This window comes from Hemibagrus wyckioides, linkage group LG16 (genome assembly GCF_019097595.1).
Source record: "Hemibagrus wyckioides isolate EC202008001 linkage group LG16, SWU_Hwy_1.0, whole genome shotgun sequence".
Lineage (NCBI taxonomy): Eukaryota > Metazoa > Chordata > Actinopteri > Siluriformes > Bagridae > Hemibagrus > Hemibagrus wyckioides.
In genome coordinates, this window is record NC_080725.1 from 330,001 (window position 1) to 353,712 (window position 23,712).

Consider the following 23,712-nt stretch of genomic DNA (forward strand, 5'->3'; position numbering starts at 1 on the left):
CTGGCATGTTGATGAAAGAAACTTGGCATACAAATACATCTCAGAATTTCATTTAAACATAAATCACTGACTCAGCTGAAGATCATATGTTAATTACAAAGATTAATAATAGTTCAGATTTTTACTTTTAAACACAACTGTACCCAGCTCCAAAGCTTCCTTTTACAATGTGGACTGATTTAACTTACAGGTACATGATCTAAAGATACAGCATGACCGCTCACTGAAAGCTAACTTAATTATATTCACAAGTTAGACACTCCTCTGCCAGAGAGACCTTAACCGAGGTTATCAGTAAATACATGGAAAGATTTCATGGCTAAACATGACAATGAGGTAACTTGGGTAACCCAATCAGGTAAGCATTTCCCAATCCATAATCTTCTTGTATAAAAATTCTTCTTCCTGGTGAGCTGAATGTCTGGGAAAACACAGAGGTTCATTTTCACATGGTATAAAAACCTGACATTATGTTGGTCCAGTTTAATCAGATTTAAAATCACAAAACTAGCCAATTTGTACAAGCTGCTATAATATCAGCTCTAACAGCACGAAAAATACAGAAAATATCATTATATTTCTATATCATGAAAACTATATTTGTTTTTCAATTTCACATACATTTACATAGAGAAGGTTATCAAAACATACATATAGGATATAACAGGGCTCCACTGAGGTTTATTCCCAATATACATACAGATATCTATCAATACAGTCATGTTTGGTAAAGATGAAACATACTGGTGAAAAATATTTTTCACAGCAATTACGATTACGAAGGCAGCTAAATGAGAACAAAAAAAAACAAAAAAAAACACATTTTTGGTAACCAAAGATATGTGAAAAATAGAACTTTAATTACATTACATTTTAATTTGGATCTCGATAATCATATCCAAAAGGTGCTGTTGATTTAATGATCATTTTTAATTAAAATAGACTATGATGAAATGGATATATGACTGTATACATCTGGTTTACATTCAAATATACACGATATGAGAAATAAACTCTTCACGAGAGCACAGTCAAGACCGTACTATAGGTTAAATCAGTTGTCTCTGCGATAGTCTGGATAAGATGAGCGTGTTTAATAGTTCAAGTTGTACTACCGCTAAACTACTGTTTACTTAAACCCGTGATCTCTCTCGGTGAGAGGAATCACTAAGCAATCGTTTAAAGTAACAGTGCTGTGTATCAGTATCAGTGAAATGCAAGGTTTGGTCAGTTTGGTGGGAGCATGGCTGTGTGATCTTGTGACGCAGTTGATGATGAGGTTTGTATTAGCGGTGGTGGTGAACACAGCTGCGCTTTGCCTTCATGTTGCTCCTCGTGAGCAGTCTGCTTAGTGAGCGTGTGCACAGGTCCGGCTGCACTCGGACTTTCCTCCATGCCGGTTTGTTTTGGTGAGATATGGATGTGACCGTCACTGGATGATACTTGATGTGCTTTAGCGTCACTAGTGTGAGGACGTGCGAGTTGTGCTGAGACTCGACAGCATCCTGTCCAGGCCCGAGTGTGAGTGGACACACTGTCCTCCTGGCAGTTTGCGTGGAGTTGGGCTTTACAGGACGTTGGTGGAGAGGAGACCAGGATGCTAACAGCAGTGTTGTGTTTACACTGTGTGTTGCTCTCTGAACACGGTGGAGGTGAACTCTGCTGTAATGCTCTGTCTACAGCGGCAGCATGCTGAACATCGGCTCTGCTCCACCGAGCCACTCTGGAAGGAGAGCTTCCGCTGGCTGGGTAGAATAAAGTACATACAGTTAACTCCAGAAATATTGGCACCCTTTAATTCTAACATTAATGAGAAGCACACGCACACACAACATCCAGTGTTACACAAGCTGTCAGTCTCTCTCACCTCGTTGAACACGAGTTCATTATCGCCACAACGATCCAGAACAACAAGAGCAAATCAAATAATATACTGTTATGCCCTAACCCTTTTTCTGTGTGCATGTGTGTGTTCTGTCCAAATGTTTCCACATTATGTTCAGGATCCTGGAGGTAGCAGGTAAGGCAATGTCAGGGGAACGTCGTTGACAGTCTAGTGCTCAATCCTTTAGTGAACTGATCACTATAACCCTTCACTTGTACATGGACTCAGACATCTGCCTGTTCCCTTCGTCTTTTGTGTGCCTGAGTGTATAGAATTGTTTTGTGTAAATACTGTAGTTGTATATATTGTCCAGGTAACTGGGCAATGTTGGGTTCGGCTGCGGTTCGTTTTGGATGTGGGGTCTGTGTGTTTGGGTTAATCAAAGACTTAAGAAGGCCATTTGTAATGCGTTTATTTACTTATTTGAGGTTAAGTAGTTTACTTAGCCTGATATCCTAATGTCTTGAAATATATTTTATAATATATTATATATTATAAAAACAGGTTTATAATTATGTTTGGAAATTTAAATAAGAATTTATTCATCAGAAAGAGTTGGGAGTTTAGTTGTACCCATATTAGCATTTTTGTTGCCCATCTTGACTATTAATTATTATTATTAATTATACATGCCTGATTTAGTGCGCTCTGGTGACTTCTTTCCCACAGCCTGAGTGAAAGGACACGGTAAAACTTTCGCAGGAGTGTATGTGTTTAAAGGAACTTTCTTTCCTTGAACAGCTGAGAGTGACAACAAACAGAGAATTTAAAATGTAAAAAAGAGTCAAAACAGGTGTATATGTATAGATATATAATAAAATGGTGGGATGTCATTTTGTCCTTCTTTTACCTGGTGAGCACACAGACAATTCCAGCAAGGAATCATGGGAGGTGGCAATCGAGGCTAGGAAGTCATCCACTTGTTTAAGGGACAGTGAATTGTGGAGGGTCTCCAGCGGGCAGATGGAGGGAACCATGGAGTATAACTCAAAGCCTTGAATGAGATACAACAGACACTTATTAAGCATTTATAACACTGGCAGTTAAGCTGGAGTGATCATGAGCATTCGGCACATCCAGGCACACACACACACACAGATGTGGAGTTCCAGGACCTGAGAGAATGACAAAGAGCAACAGCACCATCAAACGTGAGTTTGAGGCGGGCAGAATGGAAGCAGATGGCCACACAGAGTACAACTCACTAGAAGCTTCTACCTACCACAACATCATCAGCCAGGATGATGCTACAGAGTGAGAATGGTGGTCTACTTACCTTACATGCACTTTATACATCTCAGATACTACATGGGCTTAAATTCAGTCATCTTATAAGCAAACTCTATGTGTACACATGACTGATTCTGCCAAAAGCCAATATTCAGTTCAGATACCTTTCGTTAAAAAGGAACCGAGACAGGGTTTACAAAACAAGTACAGCCTTATATCACAATTTCTTCTTCAGTACGGATCATAATACTAGTTCCTTTTTCTAGCTCTACACCAATAAGTCATCAAAACATCTTTAACTGACATCATTAAGCTGATTTTATCAATGCAAGACCTAGGGTAACTTTATGAAGAGCTGAAAATCACTTCAAATTAAATCTGTGAGAAGACTGTAGCTGTTCTGGCCAGGCTGTAGTTTATAATAAGTCAAGTTCACCATAAAGAGAGATGAGGAGGTACAAACAAAAATAACTGCAGGAGCCAGTGACATCGCTCATGGGGTATGTGCAAGAGTGGGAAGGACTGGTCAAACTTTTTGTGGATAGATGCGGTACGTGAAGAATAACTGTGAGAGTGGATGGACTGGTCAAGTGTGTCTGTGGGAGTGGGTGGGACTGTGTTGAAGAGGGCAGGGACAATTGCACAAGCGTATCTGTGTGAGTGGACAATATAGGACATGTGTCCTGCAAGAACAGATGAGATCACAACTATCCACAGGATTGGTCAGGAGTTTCTGTGGAGATGGGCAGGGCTGCTAAAACGTGTCTGTGACTGCAGGAGCGATTGATTGGACTGGTACAGAGACAGTGAGTGGGATTGATCAAACTTTCTGCTAGTGGGTATAAGGACAAAAAAAAACAAACAAAAACAAACAAACAAAAAAAAAAAAACAGTTTCATGCAAATGACCAACAGAGACCTGTGTTAGCTGACTGACCTTTATAACACACACTAACACCACACTAAAGTACAACCAAGAGCATTTACTGGAATCTACTGGTGATGGTTTATATACGACAAATATTACAAATCTAATCCATAAACAAGTGAAGACATTTGAATGAAGGGATTTTAACAGAAAATATGAACAGAATTTATTTATAGAAAACACGAGTAAAATTTACAGCATAATATTAAATCATACCTGACTGGTTTCTGATAAATGTATTCTTGCACTCTTGCTTTTGCAGAACAAACTGTTTGAGGCTCTCATGTTAAATCATTTACTTAAAATCCGAGTAAGAGCCGACATCGCTGTAGACGTCTGGGTAACTGTGTGTACAATGATTACTCACTCACCTGAGGTGTACATGATGGAATGTATGTGAAATAAAACAATAAATGTGTTGCTAAAGCACACAAATGTTACACTACTGCTACAAAGATGAACATATGGGTTAGGAATTTGGTAAAATGTCAAATGTTTTGACTAAAAACCCAAAAATAAGGGAGCTAACTTCTACAAGACGTCAAGAATCTGAACCGAAACAAAAACAACAAACAAGATACAAATGGGTAAATTAAACATAATTAACACTTACCACAGAACATACTGGGAAACACTGACCCATTTAGAAAAGCAGATTAAAAACAAACAAAACAACAAAAAAAGAAAAAAAGTGATATTTCCAAAATAATCCAATTCAATCTAGAACTTTAATAAACACCTATAGTCATAAAGCACAGTTAATAATTCCTACATTTGCTAAATGATGCTTCAGTCTACTGGTTTGTCTGTAAGTGCTCATTTTATTGGAAAATATTATATTTTATATCATATAATATAATGCAGAAATTATAAACCAAAGCCAGGGCTTTACACAATCTGTACACACTCACCATCTAGTTTATTAGGAACACCTCTACAACCATGCAATTATCTAAACAGCCGACTGGCTGATTGGATAACTGCATATTAAAGTGGACGGTGTGTGCATGTGTGTGTATTTATATTATAGATCGAATACACACACACCTCAGAGTGAGAGAGAGAGAGAGAGAGAGAGAGAGAGAGAGAGAGAGAATCACAGACTAGTTTCACCCGTCATCAACCTCCTCACAAACACTATATATATCTGATATTTTACAGATAAAAAGAGTTTGTGTCTATTCAAGTGACTTTACGCAGCTTTCACTCATTTTAATGATGTAGTACCGCGTTCAGTGTCTGCTCAAAATAAACCATAAGTTTTAGCCATTTCAGTCTTCCTGATGATTTATGTGTGGTGGCCTGGGAAAACTTTGCACCTAATCAGATTTTCACATTTTGTCCTATATACACTACAGGATTTCTGCTTCTCTGTTGCATTCAGAAGAAACACAAACTTCTAGCATTGTTATGAGTGACTGTCCACAGAAAAGCACACTGTTTATATCCACATTCAAAACCTAATCTATTAATGGAAAAACAAGAAAAATGATAAGTGAATCAGTATTATGGCTCAGTCTTCATCAGGCTCTGTCTCATCTACATTTACACCCCTGGCCCTTTGTTGTCTCTTCACTCCACTGATCTGTGTTTATACTGCTGTTTATACTCTAAATCATCACTGATTCATTTGGTCAGTTCTTCTGATTTAATTTCCTTTGATTGTTAGGTCATTTTAAACCTGCTATCCTCTCTCACCTGTACAGAGTGTGTGAGCACTCTTCCCTGTTGTGATCGTGTATGATCTTTGGAGATGTAAAGATGGAGAGTTGGTGTTTGATTATAAACTGAATGTCCATTGTGCTACATGAGATTTTAGACTGTGTGTTTAAACTGAATCAGTACTTGACCTGGTCTTTGCAGGTAGACACCAAGGCAAGGTTAGAAAAATATTTTAATGTCTTCTAAATGTAGAGATTTCAAAGTATATTAATGACTGCAATTTGGACAAAAGGTGATTTTTTTTTAGGCTTTTTCCAGAACTCAGCCACATCCACGTTTTTCCAGGCCGTCTCACATTTAGAAGAACTGAGTGAAAGGGTCTGAAAAAGCACATGGTCTCTGCACAAGCATTTTAGCCACTTCAACACTCATGGCTGCATTCCATGTGCACTGCTCTGGAGTTAGTCGAGGAACTGAAAGAAGTCTATACCCAGAACAAAATAATGGGGATGATGGGAAGGAGGATGTACTGGGGAATTAACGAAAGCAAACATACCATTGGTTGGGTGTCGCGCAAATGAGATAGAAAATCTTTTAACAGCAGAACCACGCGTGGCCTCTGAGAAAGAGAAACACAGGTACCTGAAATGTACAACAGCTAACAGAAAAAGGGCTTAGAAAAGGGCAGGGAAAAAAGCAATAGTTAGTGGGCATGCAGGAGAGAAAGGAAAGGAAATTAAGTGGATTGCTTGTTTTAGTGAGTTAGACGTGTAGGGATTCTGTCAGGCAGACTGCTGTGTAAACATCTGAAAAACTTTCCAAATCACGTTGGTTATCTTCCTTTCAAAATAGCAGCAGGTTGCTGTTCGAAACACCTACTAAAGAATAAGCAGGTATCCCACAGGTGGTGTCATGAACACACACTCCACCCAAACCCTATCTGACCGCAAACGTAGCCATCTGTTTATTTATCCATCTGTTAGCTCGTTGTCTATACAGCAATGTGGCACATTACAATCCAGCCCCAAAGAAAAGAAAGAAAGAAGCCTGGATTTCGAGAAACCTCTACACAAATACCATCTCTACTGACCAATGAACAGACAACACATAAGAGTTAAAAATCCAAACAACACAAAACAAAATCTGCTTTTAATCTAATTCCAAAGCCATCCTAATGACAAGAGACACAAGTTAGACATGCTGAGTATGTATTAAGAGAGATAATACATGTGTCACAGTGTATAGCACCATGAGGAGAAGAGGGAACTGTGCAGTAAACCTTTACCTTAACCACAAGATCAGGAACAACATATGAAACAAAATCCAAAAACATGACAATCTTTACTGTCCAGAATGCTATGAAGATAAAATAATCTGCCAAAACTACATACTATGTACACGCGCGCACACAGATTTTGGTCCAGCTTTTCTTTCCTGGACATGTCAATGCAAACACTTTATTCTACTGATGACCGCTCCGAACTCCTATGGCAAATGTATTTGTACTGCTAATGCAAATTAGAAAAATAGGCATTTTGCAGCATATGTTTAACTCAGTCAAGAGTAATACTCTAACACTGCTCTCATTTCTTTGTGTCATGATCAAGATTAGGACACAACCGTGAACATGACCTTAAACCCTGAACTGTTCAGCTGTAGAACTGAAACTCTGTGTCCGTCTCAGTTTTAAGTCACTTTTGCTAAATAAATCTGCTGAATAAATGAATGTAAATCATGTAGCATGAAGTGAAGAACTGAAAGCTATTATTTAAAATTACTAGTTACTCTTATGAGCTGAATACAGATCTACATCAAAATCTTGTATCTAAATTCTTGTACATTATATTTATCTTTAAATAATAGATATATAATTTAAAATCAATAAATTAAATGAATAAAATTAATGACCAAATAATTATAAAATTCCAACAAAATCACAACTAATATTAAAGAAAAAAACTACACACAAACAAACAAAAAAACAAAAAAATGAGCTTCCAGGATTCCTTACAAGAGGGGATGAGGGGTCACCTTTTTTTTTTTTTTTTTTTTTTTTTTTTTAATAAAACAAAGATGTGTGCGCATGTTTGCACATACCATCTAAGAAGGCAGAAGAGGTCAGCTTTTTACGGTGTGTACGAGCATAATCTTGTAGGTTAGGGGCGCTGGAGGAGCCTCCCAGCACCATGGTGCTAAACAGGCCAGCACAATGAGACCCTGATGGGAGTTAGAGAAGATACATACAGCAGTCGTGTGTTCGAGGAGCCACACCTCGCAACGCATGCAGCATGCACGTCTACGAGATTCTTGCCACAGAAAGTCTTGTGCAGCCTCATTAAAAGCTTCCCATACTGACAGTAATGTCATTTGTCCTGCTCATTGACAGGGTGACAGGATAAGCTGAACATGTGTTTACATTGTGTATTCATCATCACAACAAAACTATTCTGTATCTACTACATGGTTACAATAAAAAAAACTCTCTTTTAATACAGACACGGTCAGACCGCTATAAAACAGCAAACAGAGAGTGATGGACTACAGAGAGAATTCCTACCAAAACCAAAATTCATGCCCAGAAAAATGGTTTGTAAAAAAAACAAAAAAACATTACTGTCACTATCTAAAAATATTTCATCATCTACTCTGGCTTAAAATATTTTTTTTCCATACTACCTTACGTGTTAGACTTCATATTTTTTATTATCTACTATATATGCCATGTTGAACATTTTTTGGTACACCATTATATAAAATAATAATAATAATAATAATAATAATAATAATAATAATAATAATAATAACCCTTATGATCTGTTTGAGTCAAAATGTTTGAAATTACTACTTGTTTGATTTCCCCTTCTCACCAACATGAAGTGCACTCGGCTCATTTTCTCTATTCATTTTCTGAACATGAGAAAGGATTTCTGCTACACCCCGCTACATATTAATATTACACAGGTGATGTAAACAGGTCCTGCTCTCAGGGTCTGAAACTAAGCCATTTCAACAGAAGGCAAAGCTGAAGTCCATTCGCCGGCCACCAAAACATCAATCTCACTGCTGCCTCACAGGAAGTAAACATACACAAAGGACATTACCAGCATGTATGAGAGAAACTGAGTCAGCACTGGTTAAAGCGGCTATGTGGCAAAAATCTTGATCTAGAAGGACGTTCATATTCCCATTTATGCCAATTGGGAGTATTAAAGTTAAATACATCATCACACCTTTAGTAATTAATCATTGGGTGCCAGAGGATCAGCAGGAAACAGCCTATACAAAGGAGGCACTCTAAAGGTGCTAGAAGAGGCACAAAGCCATGACACAGAGCGAAGGGTTGAAATGGAAAGGCACAATATTACTTCATGGCTTTACTTATTATTTCTTGAGGAAACATGACATGAACAACAATATGACGATCACACAATACACAACATTAAGCCAGAAAAAATAAATAATGTATTACTTTAACAGCAAAGCACATTCAAAGAGTCAAAATATTTAAGACGCTTAAGTAACCACCTACTTCAAGGTCTATATCTAATTTTTGATGATTTTTACAGTGAAAAGTCACAGCTTACCTATTCCAGTGGTGAGCTTCTGATCCGTGTGTAGTCTGCCTGGCCTTGCGTGACTGTTGTTCTCCGAAAGAACCTGAAAGACCCCAAAAACAAACATTAGCCCTTCAATCAAGCTAGCAATTGGAAAGGAGATAAACTCTAGACATCCTGAAACCTTTGATATGTAAGAAATAGGGCTTTTCCAGATAGACAGGCGTTAATAAGCCGCATTACAAATGTTAGTACAGGCAACAAGGACAACAGAAAGACAGCATGGAAAAGTAAATGGATCGTGCAACATCCCCATGGCCAGAGAGTCCATTCCGTGCGAGACATTCAAGACATTTAGATACAGGATGAAGCACAAGACAAAGGTGAGACAGGAGATGCAGAGGGGAATGGTGATAGACATGGCAACAGTTTGCAGAGATTCCACAAATCAACATGGCACAACTCGAACCAAATAGACACTTGCACCTGTGGTTGGGGGGAGAAAAAAAAAAGGAAGGAGGAGGAGCTTTTATGTTTCTGTTGTTCTGTTTCGTGCAAAACCAAGGCTTGGAATGACTGGATCCTCTCTGATTGGACAGGGAAAACAGGAGAGATGCGAGTACAGGATCCGAAGGACTGGAAAAATGACAGCCGGAGGCGGGATGGTGGAAAGAAGACAAAATGGAGGGCTAATCAAGCTGCACTTACACCTGCCATGGCTTACCTGAAGCTCAGAGAAACCACTGAGCAGCAAAATAACGTAATTCTGCTTAACTGTAATGATAAACTTCCAAAAGTGTCTTAAAATTCAGAATAGAATTGTTTTGATTTCTTCAATCTTCTTAGATATTTTAGCTTAATTAATAGATTTATACAATAATTAATAGTAGTAGTAGCAATAATAATAATAATAATAATTATTATTATTATATTGGTATTATGGCCTAAAACCTCTTTTAATTCTATGCTATGTGGTACTTTCAGCTTTAAGAGAAAATGTCACATGTTAAAAAGACAAAACTATTTCAATATTGAGATAACATTTTTGATAAAGTTGTGAAAAACTTTACACAAAACAATCGTGTGGAAGTGATTTATAGCCAAAGAACACATATTTCAGATGATCATAACATTCATTTAAACAAACCCCAAACTACACACTACTATTAATAAAGGCCAAGACCGAAATATAAAGAATGTAGAGTTGTCACATTGTCATACTGTCTTTCACAAGATGGGGATGTAGAAACCCAAAGTGCAGTGTGGAATGATGATGTGACATGAGCTCCACACTCCCTACTTCTTCAGTCATATTCTTATTTTGTTGCAAAATAATGATAGGAAAAGTAGTAGGATCTTGCTAAATATCTCCTGGAGGAGAAGAGCAACCAAAAAGCAATAAACGTGCCAAAGCAGTGATAAACTTCAGCTTTGGAAAAAGCAAGAGCTGGGAGACTGGAGGGGCAAAACGATTAAAAACCACAAATCTGACTGCAACCCAAAGGAAGGGAAGAAAATTCTTGGACACTGAAATGGAGCAGGTTGCAAAGGACAACTAATGAGAGTCAGCAGATGAATGAAAAGAGCTACTAAGATAAATATGCTTCTGTGATGGATAATCAGAAAACTAAATATGCCTTTTCTTTCACAGTGCCTCAGCTTGTTAATGTAAGGGTTCTAAGAGGAAGCAGAAGAGCAGAAGCCAAATACAGAAAAAGACTGAAGCTCCAACAAAAAGCAGAATGCTGCAGATAAGGTGGAACTAAAGGTTTGCCTTTAAAAGCACTGTTAAGAAAGGTTGCTAATGGAAAAACATGTTACAGCAAAGCAAAGGTAAACCATTTCACAAAATAAGAGACACACCTCTAAAAAAAAAAAAAAAAATTCAAAACGCATGTGGCCATGACAAGGTAAGACTTGTTTTAGACATTAGAACTGAGGGCATACGACTGAGGAACCACAGGCTTCAGAGTCAACCGTACAGAGAGATGGACGGTCTGTGGCTGTGACCTGCAGGCAACCGTTCAAACGGCTAAACAAGTCAGGTTTCAGTGTAGTATCACACATGATGGCAGTGGAGGAAAAAAACAAGTTACAAAATGATAAACATGCAACTTTGACCTCAGATCCTCCGCTGTTAGTCGACACTACGAAAGGTCACAAAACTGGATGGTTGGTTATTCAGATGCCACAAGTAAAGCTTCATTTCTCTCGAATTCCTCTTTAGATGGAATGAAAAAGGGCAAAACCAAAAAGAAGGAAATGATTTAAAAAATATACTCTCTTTTGATTGATCTGCTGATTAGATGTCCTTGCTGACTGCCGTCAGGTTTCTCTGGTGCGCATGAACAAGGAGTTAGCGATTGTGAAGAATGAATTAAATTTGTAAAAACCTGTTGCCATGAGCCAAAAATACTGGATGTGAAAGCCAGTGATTTGGGGGAGACAGGGGAGGAAGTTATTTGGTCCCCTGATCTGCGTCTTCGACGCCCAGTACCAACACCACAGGTGTAATGTATCCAGGTACCAATAGACTCAGGGCTAGACACACTCAGGGGGCTTTCTTCCTGGAAGTGAGAGAGGGGGCAGAAACAGCACAGTCATGCAACGTTAACAACAGTCTAGCTACGAGTCCCATCAACATTCACAACATACGCCCTCTGTTCTGTGAGGAAAAACAAAAAGCAAACGAACAAACAAAAGAGAACACGCGTTGAACTCATACTTTGCCAGTAGAGGTCTTGATAAAGTCTGTCTGCAATGAGGACTAAAAAGACAACAACAAAAAGTAAAGGTAGAAATAAAAATGTAACTGGGCAGAAAAAAACTGACAGTTATTAAACAGCACATTTACCAGTAAACGGTCATAACTGGTTTGGATCCTAGTCCCTGGTAAAAATTTCTTTAATCTATAATAATATTAGAATGAGAGCGTTATCATATCATTATATAAGCCAGACACAGAAACACAAAAACAATAATCACTAACTTTACTTAGAAAAATGACAAGAATTCACTAAAATTTAAATAGAAGACTTGAAGTAAAGACTTATAAACTAGTAATGCAACATCTGTGAATTTCAAGACAGACGACTAAAATAATATGCTCTGCAATATAGTGTAACACACTGACCACTCCATTATAATACCACAGTTTATCAATACCCAATCATTAAACATGATCTGCGATGATTTTTGCCCAATTCTAATGATAAAAAACACTAATACAGTCACATTTTGTTTCTTTGCAGACAGAATAGATTTTTTGTCTTGTGAATTTTAGTGCATTATTGTGGCATGAGATGGGTATTAGTTTAAATGTGTGTGTTTTTTATATTAACTTAAAATTAGAAAAAAAAAAAATCTAATCTAAACAGTTAGAAAGTCAAAGGCAGCAGTTCAGAGAACAGGACATCACACTGATTACAACCTGGTGCTATAAACCTTCATAAAACTGGAATTAAAAGCAGCATTTTTACATGTACACACTGCAGAGAGTATAATAAATATATACAACTTTAAACAGATAAAACACAGGATTTTATGCACAGAGGCATTATTCACAGATGTATTTCTACACAGTAAATCTCTAACATTATAGAAGAAAATCTAAGGTACTTTTTAAAAAAAAAAAAAAGTAAAAAATGATCATTTTTCAAACAAGGCTAAATAAAATGGATGCTAAAAAATAAAAAAACTTTAAAGAAATTGGCTTAAAGCTGTATAAAACATGATTTATCAGACAAACCATTTCACCAGTACACTCAACAATTTAATATAACAAGTTTTCAGTAAATCATGATTTTGGTAAAACACTGTATTATTCTTTACAACTGAAGATGACCTGCAGGGTTTTTTACAGAGCAGGAGAACAGTACAGAAGGACAAATTCTGAATACAAACGAGCCAAACAGCACTTACTTCCACAGAGCCAATCTTCTTGGAGCGTGGAAGAGGGGACTTCCTGTGAATGTAGATGGGGTCGGACACCATGGGTCGGAACATGACAAGGGCTCGATCCGGCTCGTCTCGCTTTAAAGTACTCGACTCCTCATCGCTGTCATTCTGCAACTTCTTTTTGGAGCCTTCGTTCTGAGACAGAAGTGTCACAGGGTTAGGGTTGGAACATCTACTTTATCCATCATCTTTTCTCAAGACTGAATACATGAAATGAAATTATATAAAGATATGAAAAACATGTTATTTAATTGTTTTGAGTGTTTGGGTACTGCATTTTTTGTTGTTTCGGTTAAATGAAGGCATTTAATGTGACGATATCATCAACTGCACCACAACTGAACATTTTATCCTTAATACAGAAACAATATATCAGCTCTAAAATTTCTTTGCTTGATCTTGTTTAAATCCTTTCCAGCTTCTTTACATCACATGAAAGCCTGAGCTGAAATGGTTTAATAGCTCAGTCATTGCAGTGTTCACAGAGTCAGCCAGACAGAAAACATCAACCAGTCAGCTGGGTCTAACCTCTCTAGATGCTGGTCTGTAGCCAAATCCTGAGGGCAGGTTTTTATCCTCCTCACAGCCTTTCGCTCCTGGACTGAAATGCAGCTCCACATGAAAACGTTCCTCTGAAGATGGATCCTGAAACGACACAGCAGCCGTTATATAAAATGCATCATCATCTGAAGCAGGAGATCTATACTGGCCTTTAGGAGAGGGGATGGACTGCAGCGTTACCTTATTGGGATCCTCATACAACATTATCACAATCTGGGTCATGTAGTTCAGCTCACTGACCACTTTCAGGTAGTCCATGGCCCTCTTCCACTGCTCATCTTTGGTCTCCTGCAAAATCATTCAACACAAGCAGCTGATATGAAAATGAAATTAAAGAGCATGGTAAAGAAAATGATGTGTGTGTTGCTACAGTCACAATTTTGAATATGAAATATAATTGGACCAGTGCAGAGAAAATTCACTCATGGAGTTTACAGTATAAGAAGGCTTACATCACAGAGAGCTCCGTAGCGTAGGATGGACAGGAGAGAGTGGACGTGGCTCTCACTGGTAAAGTAAAGTCTGGTGCGGACATGACGCTCGGGAGACATGACTCCTCTGGAATAACTGCAAACAGACCACAGTGACTCAAATGAATCAATCAATTAACGAATCAATACATTTGACTAAACAAATTAATTTCTTCTAAATTAGAAATGTTATGCTATATTTGAGCAACCAATATTTCATTAAAGTCTGACCCCAACCTCCAAGGCTGGGATATGAAGAAATAATTTCACTGTGCTGTAATGTATATGTGACAAATAATGGCAATTTGTTATTGTTCACAGTTTTATTGATAAGGCTCAGATTTGAAGCAGATGTCTGAAACAGTGCCCATTTTCCAATTATAATTTTTTAAATCCTTAAAATAAATTATTAAAAAAGAGTATACTGTGACTGTAGCTTACACCGGGTGAAGTTTATTGACTGTGTCATCATCCTGCGTTCTCTGGAGGTCGGAGCGGATTTTGCGAATCAGCGGTGTGCAGTAGCCTTTGGCAATGTCCAACTTCTCAGCTTGAGAAATACCATATTCCTGCCAAGTAGAGGTAAAAAAAAAAAAAGAATTTACCATTCTGCTGCAGTACTAGTTAAGGTGAGAAATCCAACCTCATCACTTGGGCCTAGACCACACCAGCTAAATGTAAAACAACTACATGTAAAAATGTGTCTTGTCTCATTGCCTTTGCCTTTCCACCTGGGCTAACACGACATTTTCAACTATCAAATGCATCTATTCAAAAGTAAATAAAACTCTACAAAGTGGACAAAACTGATTTATATTTATGTTACAGTATAGATGTAGGGAATGAAGCTTTTGTCATGTGATGTCCATATTTTTCGAGATGGCAGAAATTGTGGTGATGTTTAATGGATAAAATATTTCACTCTCATGTTGGACTGCTGTGTATAATACACAAGTGATGGAATAAATTACATAAAGGCCATGGATCAGACACTTAGCGTGCATGCAGCGGTTTTCTGCATTTTGCTGTTGTGTTTTCTGCATTTCGCTGTGGACAGGAAACTTTTGAGAAACAAACTAATATCCTAAACTACAATCCTAAATATAAACAGCATTTTACTGATCCATGCTAGTGTGTAAATTTTCAATAAATATTTACAGTGTGATACCTATGCACTGAACAACCACAGTTAAGCTCACCTGTGGAATGACAATATCTGCCAGAGCTTTAGAGAGCCTGTAGATCTCCATGGTGTTGTCCAGCTTAAGTGAACTGTTGTGCTGAACATCATATTTGATGCAGTCATAGATGTCTGGGATCTTACTGATGTTGTAGCGCCCATTTTTCATCTTGAAGTCCTTCTCCAGTTTGGACCAGCGACGTAGCATCAGCTCCAGAGTCTCGCTGTGGTACAGCTGGATGTCTGTGTGAGAAAGAGTGAGACAGAGCTCTAGCACTAGCTGGATGAGAACTGAAATCTTTCCCTGTCGTTCTGGCTGTGTACCTGCTGACTTAGGGTCCTCCATCCTCTGTCTAATCTGCAGTGTAAGGTTTTGGATGAGGGAATAGACTTTATCACACGTCTTTACTGGGTTCTTGATCATTTGCATGGACTTCACTAGTGATGTGCTCGTCGTGGGAGCCAGCTAGCAACAGAAAAATGACGAAAATGGAAATGAAAACGGAAATCTGTGGTTTGAAATAGGAGTAGAAAAAAAATATATTAAAAAGTTTGACAAGTGTCAGTTCTGAAAAGTTAAAAAATGCAGGGAAGTGAACTTCAACAACTCGATTAATTCAAATATATAACAGAGAATACATAAAAATTAAATGTACATTCTCAAGGCTGTACTGCTGCTACACAGTTGGAAAGCAATGAAAGCCTTTTTGATTTAAAACAACCTTGAGCTAACTAAAACTCCAGGGCAAAAATGTCCTTATAGCTTAAAATCACTGCACCGGTTTCTCAAAAGAACATTTTGAGCTTTGACAGTCTTGCTTTGTAAAAAATGCTAGCTTCCTTCTTCTCTGTTGGAAACTTGTCCTGCTATTAGGAAATAACAAACAAACCTTTTCGTAGTCTTCGGAGGTGAAGTCTCTGTCCTTCTGCAGGATCTCGTGGAGCCGAGCTTTAACTCTCTGTTGGCAGCTGCTCAAAGAGTCACTGTCACTGTCCAGCAGGCCATTCATGTTGGCACTTTTCACCATCTGGACCAGAATGGGGGTCAGCTCACCCTCCAGTGCCAAGAGACCCTGAGGATAGAAAATAGATTGTGTGTTCGAGTTACATAAAAACATGCTTGTAATAATATAAATATATTAACAATATTCAGGAAAAAGCAGATCATGCAACATACACAATGCGCTTACCAGTTTATTGTCTAAATACATAGATTAACTCTCCATCTAAAGGTGAGACAATCCTACTTTTGTTTTATTTTGCACTTTTGTTTATTGCAATTATGTATCACAGAAGTGTATTATTTTCTATGTAATCTCCATTTGATCCCATGGAAGTGTTTCATGCTCAACAAATGCCCAGATTTTCCTCTAGAAAAATATGGATTCAATTCTATTCAATTCAAATTATGGTGCAACTTTCAGGTTTTCATTTGACTCTTTATACTATATTATTTATATCATCAACAGTAATAAAAATAACAAATATTGGTTTAATTCTGGCAGTAAGGAGGGTATTTGTCCTTGCTGTATCTTTGGAGTCACAGTTAAGCTGCACCATAATATCATGTTCTGGTGAATGTTCCAAAAATAGGCAAGCTGCTTTTTCAGTTATACTGCAAAGTGGAAATATTTGCCATTTTAAATATTATCTATGTAAAAAGTCATAAATCTCCATTATATTTATATTGCTCCATTGGTCGTTAACAAGAATATTTATTTCACCAGCAAATTTTGTTCATGTTTGTCTGGCTTCCTCCTGAATCAGCAACTTGATCAGACAAGAGGTAAAACAACACTTGATGTCTCATGGCTCTTTTCTGAAATGTTGAACTTTTCGAACACCATGGACACAACACCAGGGTATGTAAAGAAAGGGAAGAGACACAGTCTACATGACTGCACAAGTTAGTAAACTGCACCTTGGCAAAAGCGGCTGCGGTCATCTGAACCCGGCCCTCATCAGAAGCGTAGATCTTCAGGTCATGTCGATATGTGCTGTGCAGACGCAGCAGGCCACAGCCAGGAAAACCTGCATAGTCACCTGCAAGATTGTACAGCCACAGCTTTATTTTGATCCAAGAGAATCCAACTTAGTTATCATACAAGGTCACAAGAGTTATAGAAAAACACAGAGTCGTTCTATTGCAGCTCTCAAAATCTGTAAATAATGAGCACATAAAGAGCTGTAGATAAAACCTAGGTAATATTAATTGGGCACTAACATCAGAACAGGCTTAAGAAGTAGAAGTGAACTGCTAACAGAAGACTTGACGGAAACTTAGGGAATTGCTTAATATGCTTACAGGAATGAAACAGTGATTCAGCCGACTGCCGAGTTAATCAGCTGTGTCTGAGGGAATTGGATTATTTAATTAGTTTATTTCACCACAGACTACTTGCAAAGGCATTGGGGAAGAAGCCCTTTTTTCCTCACACTTTAATTTAAGAAAAATCATCAGCCCTTTTCTGAATCTGTTCCAAAAGAAGAGGTTAAATAGTAGGTTTTAAGGAAGTGATACAGGTTGTGGTTTTCCTGCAGTTGTACCTTGTCCTCCAGGGTACATACACCTAAACGCACGACCCAGTTCCTCTGCCTGTACCCTGCCCGCTGGAGTCAACTCCCCACCCCATTTCAGCACCAGCAGTAAGGACGGGTCATCCCTCCGCATGTCTGAAACACATATACCCACACGGTTCTGAGAACCGTTAACAAATTTAAGACATTGGCATCCATTGTTTTATAGGCAATTAAAAGGCTTACCTTCCTCTTCACTAGATGTTTTTGGGCAGCCATGAGGGAGATATGTTAATTGGACCTTGCGATTAATACCTGAAAAATGCCCATACCTGAAACAAGACAGAAGAACTGAAGCAATCAAGAAATCCTTACATAACTGTAGTAACTATTAGTGAGGATGTTTAAGCATCGGAAAAGAACACGTTTCACCACATTTTGTCTACTTCTAAAAAGGGGTCAATAACGGTCATGGAGAACTCCACTTACATCTCAAGGACGGTTTTCAGCTGCTCGAGTTTGGCTTTGCTTTCTTCAATTTCTGTATCATTATTCTGCCCTAGTTCAACCAATAGCTGTCTGGCGATGTCTAAAACTTCCTGTTGTGATGAAAGATGAAGTAATATTTAAAAACTGTGTCAGGCAATATAGTTATCCATATGCTACCCGATAATGCAACTTTTAATTAAACATGCTCAATTAAATCTACATTACCTGAAGCTGCTTTGGCTTCTTTAGCTTGAGCTTTCCACTTTTGTATCCTTCGTATTTTTCAAAGAGCTCAAAAAATCTGACAGAGACACAATAAATCATGTCAAGCAGGTTGAAGCATTTCATACCCTGATTTGCTAAGAATAAGAAGCAAAGCTAACATGAAGAAGTAGATGTTAGTAGAAGATGATTCAAAACAGAACGTAAGGAGAACACGGAGAACAAGCGGCACCTCTGATGTCGAACCTCCATTTTCATCTTCTGCTTAGGAGTTCTGTCTCCATGTCGGATCACAGCAATCACACACCTCAGCTCCATCCTATCAAACATGAACACCCATTAAACACCCCAGAACATGAAGTGTTTATAGCAGAGCAGGATAAAAAATACAACACTGCTTTTAATATACATGGCAATAGTTAAGTAAAGAATAAAATATGACTGGGTGATTTATTATTTTCCAGAACAAGTCTTTCATTTCTCTAATATCATAGCAACTTGCCAATTACAGCATTTTTATTCATTAAAGTTCATACTTCTTATCCATTAATAGTGAATGTTGAGAAACATCCTGGAAACAAGTAAGTGTCTCTTATTGTTTACACTGTTCCATACAGCTGGAGACTCCTGATAAAAATGCTAAATACACATAACTCTATGATGGCTTTTTTAGCTGGAATTACTGTCAGATGTTATTCAAAACTTTCTGACCACTCTGATTTGAGTATTCAACAGAACTACTGTAGAAAACCAAGATTGTCAAGAAAGCACATACATTGTCCCGGAGGTGGTGGGAACTATGGGAATGTCTTCAGCTTCCAGAGGGATGGACCACGGAATCTGGAACTGAGGAGCTAGCTCTCGCATGACAATATTCCTGCGACAATGGAAAGATTACATTACAAATCCTGGTATTCATGTTAAATATTATTCCTGTTCAGAATATCATAAGGGCATTTGAGGTGCAATATGTAATTATATAAGTGTTCTTTGGACGAGCTGATTGTAGTGTCGTCCACCGGACTGCATAGCTTCACACCTGATTAGTTCAGAAACCCATCATAGATCTGACCCCCATTAACCTGGCCTAATTGCAGCCGGGATCTGATTAAAATGACACACAAGTTTGATATAATGTTCGTACTTAGCAATAAATGCCTTTTCTAATTCTTGTCTGTGATTATCGTATATCTTTATAGCAGTCAGTGTGAGTCTCCATAATATTTTAATTTCCTCGAGCTACACGCGAGCTCTGCCTCAGCTCAATATGTAAATGATTTAATAGATAAAAAGCAGCATGTATGGGACCCACACTGAGACCCTTCACAGTTCAGGGTCAACCGTGTCATAGTGCTTACAAATTAGAAAAGAATTTGCCTGGTGAACAAGGTCCAAGTGTAGGAAGGAAAAAGCTAATAAACCTGTATCAGCCCCCTGCAGAGTCTAAGATTAGTGAGCTTAAATAAGACGTTGTTACTTAAAACCAGCACCCCATGATTTCACTGAAAACAATTACGGTCCTATGGAGTACAGAGTATTCTGTAGAGAGAGAGAAAGAAAGCAAAAAGGCCTTTTTCTTCACTGTCATGTCTGATATATAAGCCAGAGGAACTGTTTACATGAACACTGCATATTCACTCATTATATAGTACTGTTTTATCAGTAAAGAGAGAGCAAGATAGAGAGAGAGCGAGAGAGAGAGAGAGCGAGAGAGAGCGAGCGAGAGAGCGAGCAAGAGAGAGAGAGAGCGAGAGAGAGAGAGAGCGAGAGCGAGAGAGCGAGAGAGAGAGAGAGCGAGCAAGCGAGAGAGAGAGCGAGCGAGCGAGCGAGCGAGAGAGAGCGAGAGCGAGAGAGCGAGAGAGCGAGAGAGAGAGCGAGCGAGAGAGAGAGCGAGAGAGAGAGCGAGCGAGCGAGCGAGAGAGAGTGTCTTCAGCTCACACCGCAGTGTACGTCATCAGGGGAAAAAAAATATAATTCCTAAAAATGTTACATACCCCAGAATTTTTGCACAGTCATCATAATATTTCATGGAGTTCTTCACGAAGCTAAAGCCGTTCACGTCACAGACGTAGGATTGGCCATTAGCACGAAGCAGGTCAAACCCACACACTGTTTGCTGTCAGTAAAACAAACAAAGCAACAAGAGAGTGAGAACATCACTGTTTATAGTACCACAAGAGCAACTAGTCAAGGTTGGGTCAGTTAGTGAGACAATTTACAGGGTCATTTTGGAAATATGATCCATATAAACTTATTCATTCATTTATTACATGAGTAGATATTCCGTGTGTAAATAAACTGAGATTAAAATAATGCATGCTGATTAGGAACCTAAATCTTTATTTGAATTGAATATTTCTGCTCAGTCTGGTAGATTATTTGCATTCGCATGTAGTGTCATCTGGCACTGTGTGTATTGTATAGCAGACAAATACAGGCAGATGGGCTTGTTGAGGAAAAACATGTCAGGCCATTGGACAGACTTGACATACAGGAGGATGGAGCCACAACAAAAATATGCTGACAGAGAATGTCCAAACTATTAAAAAAATGTAAGCAGTGAAGGGGATGGTGATATAAACAGAAGTCTAATGTCTTGCATTTAAAACAACTTCAATAAATGAATCATAATTTATCTGTTAATTTAAGGTTTGTTCATTTTGAGACATCGGTCAGGTGTCACTGAAAATAGTGTGTATAATACCTCACCATAAAGGCTGATAATAAGGTCTGCTTAAATTAAGATATGTTTACATTAGTGTTGTAAGTAGGGGTGAAATAGCATGCTGGTGTACTGAGATAAATAATCTGACATGATGTACCATGATGTTACTTGAAACCTCAAGGTGAAGAGCACCGCTTTCTAAAGAAAATACACACCAGCACTAACGCCATGTGTTAGACCTTCAGCTGATTGTAATATGACGGTCACCACTTGATGGCACAACATCTCCACAGCATAACAATAAGAGGCAAGAAACTTTTCATAGCACTGCAGATATTTACTGCCATGACTCAGCAATTTCACAATATAACTCAATATAAACAGTATAATCACTCCAGATCCAGCAAAGCCTTCCTCCATGTAGTGCTAAGTATCCGCTTTACTCAATAATGACTGGATAATGATTGGATAATAAGCTTTACATTTCAATAATGGACTCAAATGCACTGGAAACTGAGGTATCAATTCCACTAGGTGCGCTCACCTTAAAGGCCAGGCAGACTTTCCAGGCAATGAGTTTCTCTCTGGCGTTGAGGATGACAGGATAGCGTACCTCTTTTCCTTCACTGTCTCGTTCCACCTTTCCATCCAAAGCAGGAGATTTACGAGCCTCTGCATGGGCATAGTCTGGACCCACGGTGTATACCTGAGGTGATATGTGCACACATGTACACAAACACACACCAGAACACATGAATAAACAGGAAAATACATGATTAGGAAGGCTGTGTATTTTGGTAGTACGTGTGTTAACAGATGGAATTGTCTATGCCTGAGCAGACAAGAGCATGTTACAGGGCTGCAGCACTGCGGCACAGTTCCAAAGCACTACTAATCTTATCACAGCACCAGACACTGTGGACACCGAATGTCTCTTCAGAGCTGTGAACTTACCTCAGCTCAAGGCAAAGCACTAGATGACCTTAAATTTACTTAATTTATTACCTTAACGTCTGTCCCGTCTGTAGGCATAAACTCTTCATATATGTACGAGCCAGTTTTCCGGACACTGCTCTCAGGAGAATACACACTACTTCTGCTGCCGATCTGCAACAAATAAATATAAACAAAGGCATATATGGACGTAGGATCTTTTCTAGATTGGTTGTGTGTGTGGTGTTGTGTGTGTGTGTGTGTGTGGGTATCTAACCTTGCGGAAGAGCCTCTGGCTGCCCCCTCCTGCAGATGTGGGGTAGTAGATATAGACATTATGGTCCTCAGCACTCACTGGCTTCTCCACAAAAGGCTTCTGGAAAATTTCTCCATTTACCTCCACATGGTCCTCTCCCTCAACCAGGTTACATTCTGTAACCACGCACATAAACACATAATAAACACAAACTTTCTGACAATTTAATATAATGCTTTGTGACCAAGATACTCTGATTGACATTCATTTTAAAGAAGCAATTTTAAGGCTGATGCGTATCTTGAAATATTAATAAATTTCTGCTGAATGCCTGCGGGAAATCAGGGCTCATATCTTGATGCATTTTGCCCCACATTAATCCTACACTGGCCATCGTTATCCATAATAACAGAGAAAGCACATCTAATCTTCTTAAGCCAGAGGAATCTAATCTTTTCAGGTGAAATATGAATTGAAATCATTCCATCAAGCAGTGAAAGATAAAAATGGGACAGAAAACTTCTTTAATTGTTCTGAGAACCTTTCACTTAATCTGTTCACATGTATTCAGTTCATCTGTGAAAAAACAATAAGTATTTTAAATGACTATTTTAAAAAAAGTTGGTGTTTCACATTAAATAAAAGTAAATCCTTTATTTCATATCTATATCAACTACAAGGGACAAATAATACAAACAAGATCGGTCAATAATAAATGTTTACATTTTAACATAAACAAACTATAAATATAATTCAGAAAAAAACCTTTTATTTACTTTCCCATTTTCCCCTAGGCTTTCTTCCTGCAAAAACATTCTGGTTAAAAGCCACTTAAACAGTCAGTCTGCCTAAAGACGTGAGATTTCGGCACACAGTGAATGGCACACTGTGGTCATGCTGTTGGATAGCTGCATGCCGTAGTGACACAGACATAAACCTAATCACAGTTTAGTGTGTAATCAGATCCTAGCTGTCATAACACATATTTTTGCTCTCAGAAATTCATGATGAGAGACATTAGACCATTTTGACAAGAGACTTGGTGGGATTTTATTTGGTGTGTGTGGTGGTGGAGTTTCAACGCATCTCTTGGACCTCTAGAGGAATTCAGTATCATGCTGGTGTTAAAGTGCAGCTTGGTCCTGTTACTGATGACCGTTTAAAATTTTCAGCCCTCAGGTTTGACATGTTGTGGATTCTGAAA

The 23,712-nt window shown here is 38.3% G+C and overlaps 1 protein-coding gene across 13 annotated transcripts in view; it reads right to left on the bottom strand.

The window, feature by feature from the left end:
* Positions 1-455: 455 nt before the first annotated feature.
* Positions 456-23,712, bottom strand: part of ppip5k2 (diphosphoinositol pentakisphosphate kinase 2) — a 30,880-nt gene continuing 7,623 nt past the window's right edge. For 2 of the 13 annotated variants that reach the window (XM_058411789.1, XM_058411790.1), the window contains exons 6-31: positions 22,530-22,684; positions 22,325-22,426; positions 21,864-22,025; positions 20,649-20,770; positions 19,430-19,531; positions 18,887-18,973; positions 18,658-18,733; positions 18,433-18,542; positions 18,190-18,275; positions 17,974-18,099; positions 17,348-17,469; positions 16,317-16,499; positions 15,751-15,892; positions 15,446-15,669; positions 14,688-14,815; positions 14,229-14,343; positions 13,957-14,064; positions 13,744-13,860; positions 13,180-13,350; positions 11,652-11,825; positions 9,289-9,361; positions 7,802-7,921; positions 6,261-6,323; positions 2,736-2,879; positions 2,519-2,626; positions 456-1,745 (exon numbers count right to left, since the gene is read on the bottom strand). In XM_058411789.1, the coding sequence (XP_058267772.1) occupies positions 1,228-1,745; positions 2,519-2,626; positions 2,736-2,879; positions 6,261-6,323; positions 7,802-7,921; positions 9,289-9,361; positions 11,652-11,825; positions 13,180-13,350; positions 13,744-13,860; positions 13,957-14,064; positions 14,229-14,343; positions 14,688-14,815; positions 15,446-15,669; positions 15,751-15,892; positions 16,317-16,499; positions 17,348-17,469; positions 17,974-18,099; positions 18,190-18,275; positions 18,433-18,542; positions 18,658-18,733; positions 18,887-18,973; positions 19,430-19,531; positions 20,649-20,770; positions 21,864-22,025; positions 22,325-22,426; positions 22,530-22,684 (3,638 nt within the window). In that variant the 3' untranslated portion in view covers positions 456-1,227. Of the gene's footprint in view, positions 1,746-2,514; positions 2,627-2,735; positions 2,880-6,260; positions 6,324-7,801; positions 7,922-9,288; positions 9,362-11,651; positions 11,826-11,983; positions 12,026-13,179; positions 13,351-13,743; positions 13,861-13,956; positions 14,065-14,228; positions 14,344-14,687; positions 14,816-15,445; positions 15,670-15,750; positions 15,893-16,316; positions 16,500-17,347; positions 17,470-17,973; positions 18,100-18,189; positions 18,276-18,432; positions 18,543-18,657; positions 18,734-18,886; positions 18,974-19,429; positions 19,532-20,648; positions 20,771-21,863; positions 22,026-22,324; positions 22,427-22,529; positions 22,685-23,712 lie in introns of all 13 variants that reach the window. The other 11 variants (XM_058411802.1, XM_058411791.1, XM_058411795.1 and 8 more) reach the window with 11 other exon arrangements.